This window comes from Mesocricetus auratus, unplaced genomic scaffold, assembly GCF_017639785.1.
Source record: "Mesocricetus auratus isolate SY011 unplaced genomic scaffold, BCM_Maur_2.0 Super-Scaffold_100020, whole genome shotgun sequence".
Lineage (NCBI taxonomy): Eukaryota > Metazoa > Chordata > Mammalia > Rodentia > Cricetidae > Mesocricetus > Mesocricetus auratus.
Genome location: NW_024429201.1, coordinates 29,450,450 through 29,463,319, shown reverse-complemented (window position 1 = coordinate 29,463,319; position 12,870 = coordinate 29,450,450). Strand labels below are relative to the sequence as shown.

Below are 12,870 nucleotides of genomic sequence, written 5' to 3'. Positions count from 1 at the left end.
AAACTGATTGCCATTTGGTCATGTAATCATACTGAATTTACAATGGGTTGCAGATATGTCACATGTATGGAAAAGGGGTATGGACCAAGAACCAGGAAAGATCCATGTGAAGACAAGTGGAGATTGGTCTGATGTTGTTCATAATTACACAATGCTGCCAGTGACCATGTGATGCTAATGACCACATGATAGCATTATCAGGAGCACTGAGAATTGGGAAGAGTCAAAAGGGGATTTTGATTTTTTTTTCACAGAGTGTAGTTGATGTCTTGGTTTTGACTTCCACAGTTCAGAGCAGAATGTTTCTCCTGTTTTAAGCTACCAAGTGAATGGAAATTAATTGCAGCCAACATGAAATGAATATGATGCCAGGAGAACATGCTGTGTAATCACTGGTCATCTCAGGCCTCCTGCAGACACTTGCATACTGAAACCAGTGTCTTCTGAAGGAGACAGTTTGTCAACACATACAGGAAACGTCTGCTTACGCCAGCTCTTAATTTGCACAATCTTCCTCAAAGCCTTTATAGTTTAAAGAGAAATCTTATTAATTGTGCTTATTTTCCTCAAGAATGAGATTGCTTTATTTTGTTGGATAGTTTAATTCTATATTTAAATACATAGTATTTTAGACTAACATAATTGAATTTTGTACATTTATATTTGTGAGAAAAAGAACAAAGGAGAAAACAAACTAGGGAGAATATACAAAAGACACTTTGAAACCATCAATCCCATGAGCATGACTGAAATAATTTCTTCTATTTTTATTTCATAATTGCTATTGGCTATGTGTATGTGTTTGTGTGTGTGTGTGTGTGTGCATGTGTGTGTGTGTGTATGTGTGTGTCTGTGTGATTATAGGTACCTGCAGGGCACAAGAGTAGGTACTGGATGCCCTAAAGATGGAGATATATGGATTGTAACCACCAACATGGGTACTAGAAACCAAATGCATGCATGCTGCAAAAACAGTGTTGACCATGGAGCTAGCACTGTGACTCCTCAACTACTATTAAAATGGAGTGGCCATGGTATGGAATGACCGCAACAAAATATCCAAATCTTAATATATGTGAGCACAGCACTATGAGAGGACTTCAGTGTGTTTTTTAAGACAAATGTTTGTATAGCAACAGCAACTCGAAAGCCTGTGCTCTTGAAGGGGCTACACTGGAATTTCTTTATTACATAATCTAAACTGCATATTCAATTTTAACCATGAATTCCAAGTTTTTGGAGGCATAACCTATAAACTAGACCAAATCTGAATTATAGAATCACAGGAGTGTTAAATATTTGTTTTCCAAAATTCTGTACATTCTCTACAACTGTCATAATAGGAGCATAGTACTCACTGTGTGAGAACAAAACTGTGTTACACATACGAAAATAATTTAAACTCTATTATTAGAATTATGAGGAAAAGGAAGCAAACAACAGAGTCTATGAATCAGTTGTATTGTGAGCAATTAATCTTGTTGACATACTTATATGAACTTGCATAAAGATTCCTGGAAAGAATGGTTTTGATCTCAGTTGTTCATTAATTTTGATCGCATGCTGTCCCCATTGTGTTAGAAGCTACTTAAAGATTCTCTACAAGAGTATTGCAGCATTGATTTAAAAACTCCCAGAAGTCTTTGGATTAGAAAGTTCATTTATGTTCTTTGTTAAGTTTGGTATTATGAAAGTGTTCAGATCTAGAAAGATAGTTGAGAACACCAATCAGAACTGAAGCACAAAACCACAACTCTTGCTGCTGCTGTAGACTGTAATACAAAACGACAACAATATCTTTAAAAAACTGCTTTGACTGGGAAGATATTGACGACAGATTTGTAGGTCTTCTGTCTGCTACATTATCTAAGTGTCTCAGAGATATTTATTTGTTTTCAGACTTTGCTTGTTGTTGTATTGTTTCAATGCTATGTGGAAGTCACCTGCACTAGTGCTGACAGGTTACAAGAGACATAGGTGATATGCTTCAAATACATTAAAGGCTAACCTGTTAAAGTTAACGAAATAGAGTACACAGAGGAGGGGATAATGGATATAAATTGCCTGAAGTTCATTATATAAATGTATGAATCTGTCAACCAGTAAAAATTTTACAGAAATTGTTATAAAGCCAGAGGGAAATATCAGAATTAAATTTATAGAAACCATTTCCTAAAAAATGAAAGGTACTAGTCCTATGTGAGTAACATGCACAGTACTAGTGCATGTTAACTGAGTGTACTCTGATTTTGTGGGATTACTCTTTCAGCTGCCCTCAATTTTCATTGCACTGGAAGCACTGACCACAAATTATCAGCGCAGTGCCTATAACATAGTATGTACCTCAACAATAAATACTACTTTTTTAAGGTTAGTTCTATTACTATTAGTACAAAAGAAATGACTTCATATATTATAAGCAATCATTTTTATTAATCACTATAAAATATCTAAATAATTCAGAATGAAAATTGGCATCTGGACGTGCATAGACAGAACAAAGATGGAAGACTTCCCATATATTTCATTGTTGTGTGATTAATCTTCTTATCACTCGGAGGAAACATAACTACACATTACTGTTATACACTTTAATTACTTATATTTGTTAACAAATACAAACAATTTTGACTACCAAGAAAATTTTGTGGGTGCTCACCTAAATCCATTTTGACTTTATGTGTTAACTTACTTTGCAGTCTTTTCTCTTTGATCAAGCACGAAGTATGCAGTTTTTATTAATATGAGGATTGTCTAAATAAGAAAATAAACAATGTTAATGATGGTGTACAAAACTACATTGTGTAGTTATTTATTTGCCAAAGAATTAAGATGTATGCAGTCACAATTAAGAGATAATACAATTCTGCAATTAAATATAACAATTTTAAAGCTTCAATCATATTGGAGAGAAAAAAGAGACCCAATTACAAATTAAGAAGGATTGAGACTTGTGAAGTATAGAAAATCTAGAAAGCAGTAACTATGTTGTGTAGAACTTAACTAGAATAGGCCATGATCCATAGATATCATAATTAACATTTGTTATTGCCAGCCATAGCTTCACTTGGTTAGATGTAACAGAAATTTACTATGTATGGACCTGAACTTTTCTGTTATGAAAATTATTACCCATAAGGGCAAGGAATAGGCAGCCACCCATCTGAGCACTCCAGCTTTCTGCACTGGGAAGTCAGAGTTCAAAAACATATATAGAGGCTGGAGGCTAGAGATCTGGCTCAGTAGTTAAGAGTGATTGCCCCACAGTCAAGAGAATGGATGTTAGAATCCCTTCACCTTATAATAAGGCGGGCATCCCTAACAAATGCCTGAAACGAGTTTGCAAAATTTCTGGGACTTGTTTGCTTCCAGTTCAGCTGCACAGGCATGAGCCCCAGGTTCAGGGAAGGGCCTGCCTTTAAAAGGAATTAGTGGAGTGTGATACAGGAGGGCACAACGCAGTCTTTTCTGATCTCCGCATGCAAGGACAGATGAATCCAACTAAGAGAGTGAGAGTACATGCATTTGTGCACACACACACACACACACACAAACACACACAGGGAGACACACACACAAATAAACATGCACAGAGAGACACAGAGATAAATACACACAGTAATAAACAAATATAAGCACTATATAGAATCAGGCTTACATATAATTATGATAAAATTGTATTGGTGAAATTGAATTTAAAGATTATAATAATGACATAAAACATTGTAAGAGAGTCTTTCTATCTCTATATGATATACCTAACGTGTTCTGATTCAATTGCTGAAACTATTCTGAGATGCTTACATTAGAGAAGGCTTTGGAGTGCTGCATTATTTATAGAAATATGTTCAGCAAATTCATGCTGACTGTATACATTTGTCATAACTAACTTTAATGCACCCACTGACAATGTGGGAGCAAGAAGATTGTAGACTTTGTAGTCAGGCTAGAAGTTACAAAAGCTTTGCTTTCTGGTTAGATGTTAATTAACCTCCTTGTGCCTGCCTCTTATTTTGAAAGAAAATAAGAACTTAAGGCACTCCATAAAAGAAAACCCTTTTCCTATTGATTTACTTCACCCATGTTCTTTAACTAAAACAGACTGGATTTTATAGAGTGAGAAAAATACCAGCAGTAATGCTAACCCTTTCCTAAAACCCCGATGTTACCTGAGGCCATGATCCCCTTTGGGATGCTGACACAAGAGCTTCAACTCACAAACTCACATCCGCAGAGAATCGAGAGACTGAACCAAGGTTACTCTACAGACTTTATCATGTCCCCATGGAGTTTTGAATGTAGGGTCCCTCAGTCAACCTATCATTAGGTTTCTGTACTGACTGGAATCCACTGGACACCTGCAGCATGAATAATAAAATCCCAGAGACAAATATTGGGGATCAAGCTGAAGATCAGAAAAGCAAAGCAGTCAAGCCACCAGAGAGTTCTTACCTCTACTAAGGCTGGGTCTACCCTGACCTCAATATGACTGGAGACTAGTTGCCTAAGACTGAATGCTGAATTCCCTACTCATATGTTACATACATACATCTCTAGTTCTCAGACTAAGAGCATGAGCTCTGCTTTTCTTTTAAACTGATTCACTCTCATGTACCCAGTGTAGCCTTGAACTCAGAGAGATCCATCTGCCTCTGTCTCCTGAGTCCAAGTTTTAAAGGTGTGGCCACCACTGCCAAGCTTCTATATCTGTGAGTGGCTTTGCATTCTGATCTTCAGTGTCTTTGTTAGATCATATACAATTATCACCACAGATATCATCCCCAACAACACGTCTCCCTTCCTTTCCCTTCTCTTCCCTCCCTTCCCTTCTTTCCCTTTTCCCTTCTCTTCACTTCATTCCCTTCCCCTCTGAATGTTTTGAAATACCAAGTCTTTCCCATTGGTTTGTCTCAAACACACTCCACAGACTGTTCTAATTAGCAGATGATGGTGGAGACCTATACCACTTAAAACATAATTCACAGCAGATCTGTGAAAATGACTTAAGCCTGAATTATGGACATCACCATTCTTACTAGGCAATTTCTTCATGAATTATCCCACACAGGACTCTGTCTGCCCCTTTCACCATGAGGACTTTCTTTTCTGCTTTGTATTGGATTTCTCCCCAATGTTCTCCCCATCTTTCCTGTTCTTCCCTGTACTAACCAATCTGATCTCACTTTAATTTTCCAAAGATAAGTGTGCACAGATGTGTATCCTATGCTCCACCATTCTTTAAGTGACCCACTGCTTGGCCTTAGTTTTATCTCCTAGCAAAACCTAGCAAAGGTCTTACTTTCAAATCTTTTATTAATCCCTTGTGGAGTTTCTTAAGCCACAGTGAATGTGGGAAAGCTTTCTATTCTCTCTGCTATAATTACTCCACTCTCTTGAGGAAGCAAGAATAGCTTCATTGCTTTTGTTTTTAATAACTATTTTTTCTCCCAGGTATAATTTCTTGAATCCAATTTTCTTCATACATAGTACCTTTTAGATTTTACTGAATTCTTATTAGGTTATGTTTTTATATGCTAAATTGTGAGATTGGGTTAGGTTATTTTCATAGTACCCAGTTTGTTCAGAATTATATAACAATTTGAATATTTTACATATTCTTGTGAAATGTATATATGACTATCAGCTGCCAGTTACTTAAAGGATGCTTTTGCTGTTTTCTTATTTGAAAGAGAATTGATCCATGAAATCTCTTAGTGTCACTTTTGTTTGGTTCTCCCCTCCTGGAATCACAGATTCTGATTTTGAGTTATAAATGCATCATTGGGAAATACTGACCTACTAAATAGTACCAACTTTCTCTAGTCTTCCTTTTAAAATCAGAACAATGATAGCCAGAGACTGCCTCACTGCTCCTGTGAGGAGTAGATGAGATTATTTCTGTAAATTACATCATGATTCACTATTAGATAACCTTTGACGAGAGGACAGTAGACACAAAAGGGGGAGGAGAGCTGGAATGTTTAACATGATGCTTAGCAATGAGAGAACATTCTTTCAGTTGCTCTAACGCTTATCACAGGTATAACACTTCTTTCTCGCAAATACAAGCAGTAGACTATTCCAGGTAAATCTCTACTGATTCTGTGCAATATTAAAATGAAAGAAATGGAGTATGCTTTTCTCTATAAAGTTTCTGGAGGAAATTTCAAATTGTAATCACCTTTTGTAATACAGGATCATGTTACTTAGTCTCTAGCCACGTTAAAATGACAGCATGCGATGGGCTTCTCTGAATGAAAGAGGTGAACTTCCTTTTTCCCTAATGTCTATATTTTCCACTGTGCTCTGTTACCAACGGAAGGAAAAATGTTGGCATAAAATGTCAGCATAAAAGAGATTCATTTTCTCCAGAGGGACAGAAAGCAAGGAATAAGAGGCAAACACAGGATAAGACTAAGAGAGAAGGGTAAGGAAACAAGGAAAGGGAGGGCATGGGAATTTGTCCTGGAAGGACCAAGGACTGCCCCTGGAGAGAGGTGACAGACGTGAAACACAGGAAAACAGAGGGTTTTTTATGCTTTTGTTTTGTTTTGTTTGACACAGGGTTTTTCTATATTGCTATGGAGCCTGCCCTGGAACTCACTTTGTAGACCAGGCTGGCCTCTAACTCATAGAGAACTGCTTGCCACTGCCTCCCAAGTACTGAGGTTAAAGGCCTGGTCCCATAGCCAATTAGGCCCCTTCCAAAACACACAGACTCTATATTAATTATAAAAACTGTTGGCCAGTATTTAGGGCTTCTTATTGGCAAGCTCTGTCTTAATTATTAACCCATTTTTACTAATCTATGTATTGCCACAAGGCTGTGGCTAACCTGTAATCCAACATGTCACTCCTTACGCGGTATGGCATCTCTCCAAGGCCACTTTCTGCCTTCCTCTCCCTAGCCTTCTCCTGTTCTGGAAGGCCCACCTATGATTCCTGACTGGTTACTGAGCAAACAGTGTTTTATTCATCAACCTATAAGAGAAACATGTATACAGAAGGACATCCCCCATCCGTTTATTCTCTCATTTTGGCTCCCATGCACCCACTGTTCTGCAGAGTCACTTTCAATGACACCCTGCTTGGCATCAGTTTTATCTCCTAGTAGGACAAGGAGATAGTCTTATATTCTAATCTTTATAAATTACTTTGGGGTTTTGGTCTTATTTCATCTTCCAGAGAAAACTTTTCCCTGATTTCCCTTGACTCTTCTCCAGAATCTATACTCTGTTTAGATTCTGCTCTGTCTTCACTCCATTAGCAAATACTCCCAGAAGCTGAATGCATGTAATGTATTGTGCTGAATGCTTGTGAAGATCAGAGGAGACTGGGAGAGCATGAGTGCTTAGCAGATGCCCTCAGACTGTGACAAACCTTTCACTTCGGGAAGAAGAAGAAAGCAATGAAGAAAAGAAGTGTTTCCTACAAAAAGCTTCAGACTGACAGCGTTGTCAAGAAAAACTTAAACTGTGCCAGCAAAACATTCCCAAATACAGAATATACCACTGAGGAGTTCTGTGCCAGGTGGACCTGGCCCAGTTTGATATCACACATTGCTCTGTCATTGCCTCGGGAATGTGACCTGGAGTGAACATTGTTACAGCAGATCCTACAGAGCAGTAGCTGGATGTTCCCAGCTAATCACACTGTTAGCAGCCAGTTTTGCCCAGGGAAATCTCAGAATGACTCTATTTTATGCACCAGTTTTAAATCTTTGTTGAACTTACATTCTCATATTCTACAAGATGATTATTATAGCCACTTATTCAAACTTGCAACTTTTGGTGAACTACTGTATTTCAGGTTGATGGTGAAGTTTCTCTGAAGCCATTTTCCACCTCAAATTTATGAAAATTTCATAAATTACTGCAAGCATCATCTATGCACTTGACTTTCTATACATTAGTAGATTCAGATGCTTTTTGCATCAGCAAGGTCAAAAGCTCCTTAGAAACTGCAACTCCCTATTAATTGTTCAACATGCAGAAGGTATTCCACAATTCTGAAAATAATAATTGAATTAGGGCTGTTTTTGAATGCATAATGTGTGGCTGGTACTGTTCGGTATATTTTAATACATTAATGCTTTTCAACTTTAGTGTAGCCATTAAAGTTAATTTCATTAAATTAATATTTGTCAAAATATCACACCTTAGCAACTGAAAAACTAAATAATTTCCCCTGTTCACAGAGTTATATGATAACAGCACATATATTTAAATTCAGACTGCTCATTAGAGTTCACACACGTTGTGCTTTTGCTATAGAGTATCAAGAAGAAAATTGTCAGCTGAAAATGTTGACATAATATCTTTTGTTAAGCACATTCATCATGAAGCCTTTTTTCCTGTCTTCCAGGTCCCTGCATCCCCAACCCATGCCATAACGGAGGAACCTGTGAGATCAGTGAAGCATATCGAGGAGACACGTTCATAGGCTATGTTTGTAAATGTCCCCGTGGGTTTAATGGGATTCACTGTCAGCACAGTAAGTTATTTATATTCAATGTGCTTTTATTTTTATTGATCTATTGTATACAAGTCATTACCCTTTTGTTGGCAATCGAGTCATAGATCTGAAGAGTAATGCAAAACCCAGGCATTTGGCTCATGCTGTCTCTCTCCACAGTACATGTCATCTCTATGATGAGGGCTATTTCAGTCATCTCTATGATGAGGGCTGTTTCAATCCCTGTACTCTGTGTGGCTAGAAATTTGCTTGCTAGCCTTTGTCATTGTTATTCAATTTAAGTTTCAATAAGTTGTCTTTCATGTTATAGTATTTGTCTCTCTCTTTCATTCTTGTCCATAAAGCTAAATTCTCCAAACATAAAGCTAATTCTTCCAGCAATTATTCTGGTGATTAAGTTAACAAGAAATGCTCTAACAATAGCGGATATTCTAGACCCTAAACAATATATAACTCAGTGATATCTCAATGTGAAAATCTTTGCAAGTTCAACATACATAAAATGCACAATGAGTGGCATAGGGCCTTACTCACACTGTAGCTCAGCATACAGGAAGGCCACAATAAACTCTGAGCTGCTGAAGGATGTTAGTACAGAGGTGGCCACTTGCATGAGAGATTTTGAAGGAAGGGTAAAGTATTGGTCATGGCAAAAAGGTTAGGATGGGAGACAATCTTGGGTAGCAAGAATGGTTATGAAATATTGCCAATGAATGTGAAAGTAACAATGGTATGGAATGTAGAAGACAAATTTTGACACATGAGCCTTAGTCAGACTTTCAAAGCCCTAGGGCAAACACACTAGCTCTGAGACACTGGAAGCAGCCTGTGATTTCCTAGGGTGTTTCCACAGTCAGGAATTTGTAGAACTTCTGGAGAAAGTTCCATAATACCTACATATCTTGTTCCTTACAACTGGCACCAACACTTCTGCAATGATGTCTAAGTCTCAGATCTACTAATTTTTCTTATACAAGGTTCACAAGTACCAAGATTGATTGCCCTTGAAGGTAGGATCACAGCTCATTCTCCACATGGGAACATCTCAAAACATATCTAGAGAGACTAAGATGGGAGCTCTGCATCTCAGGTGCTATTCTATTCCCTTAATACCATGATGGAACTATAATAATCACTTCTGTAAGATGTGCTATAAGCTTCATAGCCTAGGGTGACAGTCTTCCTACCCCTGTAACTCAAGCATGAAATTCTTTGATATAGTACTCACAACAGACCTGTCTGAAAGAAGAACTACATGTTTATCATGGCTGGCTTCTAAAGTCTGCTTTGGGGATAGGTCAAAATTCTTGACTTCCTTTTTCTGCAAAAGTGGTTTAATATGTCTATTTTTATTGAAAATAATTTTTCATGCAATATATTCTGATCATGGTTTCCCCTCTCCTACTCCTGCCAGGTCCTCCCCACTGCCACTCACTCAACTCTATGACATTTCTTTCTCTGTGTCTCTAGAAAACAGAGTTGAACAACAGAAAAACACAGATAAGAATAAGAAAGAATTTAAAACACAGGAAACAGACATGCACACTTGAAATTAACGTGTAATTTCTGCTGCACATTGTTCAGTTGTGGATCCGTGTTCATTCCCATCTCCAGGAAAAGGAAGATTCTATGATGGTTGAGAAATACTTTGAACTTTGGTTATATAGCAGAATGTCATTAGGGGTCATTTTATTACTATGTTCTTTTAGAGGAACAATAGCATTTACTTTTCCCCTAGGACTGAGTCATATTCAGTCTAAGGTTCATGGCCAGGCAAGCAATCAAGGTGCAAAACCTGAGGAGTTGGTAACACACATTCCTAAATGGGATGTCCACACCAAACCTCTCCCTCAGGGCTCAGAGGGCTCCCATCAGATCCTCATTGAACATGTGAAAGAAAGATTATAGTAACCAGAGGAGATAGATGATTCCAAGGGAAAAGTATCTTTCAGATAAAATAGAAAAGCATATGAACTCACAAAGACTGTAACAGGATGACTGGGACCGTGCAGTATCAAGCTACACGGGGTCTGTATTAGTTGGGGTTACTATTGCTATGACAAAACACCGTGATGAAAAGCAAGTTGAGGAGGAAAGTGTTCATTTGTGTTTCACTTCCACATCATATTTGATCACAGAAAGAAATTAGGACAAGAACTCAAATGGGGCATGAACCTGCTGCAGGAGCTGATGCAGAGGCACTGGAAGAGTGCTGCTTATCAGCTTGCTCATCAGAGCTTGCTCAGCCTGCTTTAGTATCGAAGCTAGGATTACAAGCAGAAGAGTGGCTTTACCTATTATAGAGTGGACCGTCCTCCATTAATCACTTAATAAGAAAAACATCCTACAGTCAAATGATATGCAGGTAGTTTCTTAATTGAGGTTCTCTCCTTTCAGATGACTCTAGCTTGTGTCAAGTTTACGTAAAACTAGCTAGGGAAGGGTCCCAGCACTTAGATGGGGGATAGTACATCAAGCCCACCCATAACTAAGAATCTATCTGTAAAGTCACCTACTTGCAATGGAAAATTTTGTTTTAACCAATGGAATATCATTGGATATATTATCACTCATAAAAGTAGACACATTGCTGTGCAATAGATAGCCATGCAAAACAAACTACATACATAGCAAACTCACTGGTATTTTGTAGACTGTTTTTTCTTATATATTATGGTTTTCTCCCTTATATTTTTGTGGGTGTGTTCGTATATGTTCCATTTTTTTTGTCTGTTTGCTTTCTAGAGAGAGAGGGGAAGATCATGGAGTTAGATGGATGGGATTGACAATGACAGATAGCATTGCCATCATTTATTTTTTCCAAAGGAAATTATTCATGGAAGTTGTTAATGGGGACATTCTCATCTGCCTCTGGCTCCCACATGTGGTTTACTGAGCTGTTTCATGTGGAACATTAGAAATGGGGAAGTCTAAGATAGTTCTTACTCCCTTTCCCCACAGTAAGACATTCAATCTTTTCCCATATGCCCTTATCTCATAATATAGAAATCTGGACTTCACAATTTAATGATGAATTCCAAATTCCAAGTATCACTTTAAAACACAAAACCTCTCTCTGTACAGTAACTTACAACCCCCAAACTTAAGTGCCTCTCAAGAATTGCAGCTGAAAGCCCAAGGCTATGGAATTCAATTCAAAATTTGTATTTTATATCTAAATTATCCTGTTTGTCTCCTGTGGCATGCATCATTATTAGAAGCAAGACAAAAATGGATGAAAGAGGATTGAATTTGAATTCAGAAATTGGGATTCGAGACATGACCTTTACATTTATTGGATAAGTGACCTTGAGTCAGTCATTTGACCTTTCCTCAATTGAAAACATATAAATTAAGGAATTGAACTACAAAGAGTGACCTTGAGTTCACATAAGCCACAGGAGTATTATGACTAAATGGAAGCTTGCTCACAGCACAAAGGTTATCAAACCATCTCTTTCAGGTGGAATTGAAAAGGATTATACATTGGAAAAGCAGATTTAGAAGTGGTAGAGTCCTGAGAGATTCTTCCGTTAGGAGAAATAGGGGAGCTGTTTAATCCTCCACTAGAGGATTTGAGCTGGTTTTTCATTCTCATACCACCTCTATGACCCAGGAATTGCTACCCAGGGTGTGGTAAGATTTTGGTACCACCCAGAGGCATTTTGGAAGGTAGATTAACCACAAATAAGCTGAGTCAGAATTCGTATTTGATCACGATCCCCCAGTTAATCAACACACACACATAAAACTTGATAAATCATTCATGGGGATTGATAAATATACATATGACCAACTCAGAAAAAATAATCTTTTTTCTAGTTTCCACTATATATTAATAGAATTTTTTAAGATTTCTGAAATCCAGCTATTTAGAAAGGCAATAGCTAGAGAAGTGTTCTAATACAACAGTGATATTTTAAATTCATATGTAACGTATTTTCTCATATTTTTTAATTTTAAATGGCTTGTTTTACATGTCAATCCCAGTTCCCTCTCTCTCTCCTCCTCCCATACTCCCCCACCTTCCCCCCCATCCTCCCACCTTGTTGCCAATTCCTTCCGCATAGGGGATATCTAGAGTCTATCATTTCATCCAGGGTAGGGTCCAGGTACTTCCCTAAGAGTCCAGGCAGAGAGAGCAACCCTCTTTATGGTATGGACACACAATGTCTGTTAGTATTCGAGGGATAAACACTGATCCACTGCTCAGGACCCCATAAGTAGCCCAGGCCATCACATTGACTCTCACATTCAGGGGATCTGGATCAGTCCCATGCTGGCCTCCCAGCTGTCGGTCTGGGGTCCAAGAGCTCTCCCCTGTTCAGATCAGCTGTCTCTGCTGGTTTTGCCTGCCCATTCTTTGCCAATTTGCTCATCGCTCCTCTCTCTCTG

General features: G+C 38.0%; 1 protein-coding gene across 2 annotated transcripts in view; it reads left to right on the top strand.

Moving 5' to 3' along the window:
• The window catches only part of Edil3 (EGF like repeats and discoidin domains 3), a 476,202-nt gene that overhangs the window by 232,260 nt on the left and 231,072 nt on the right, over positions 1 to 12,870 (top strand). For both annotated transcript variants that reach the window (XM_021223453.2, XM_005065680.4), the window contains one exon: positions 8,365 to 8,493. In XM_021223453.2, the coding sequence (XP_021079112.1) occupies positions 8,365 to 8,493 (129 nt within the window). The remainder of the gene's footprint in view (positions 1 to 8,364; positions 8,494 to 12,870) is intronic.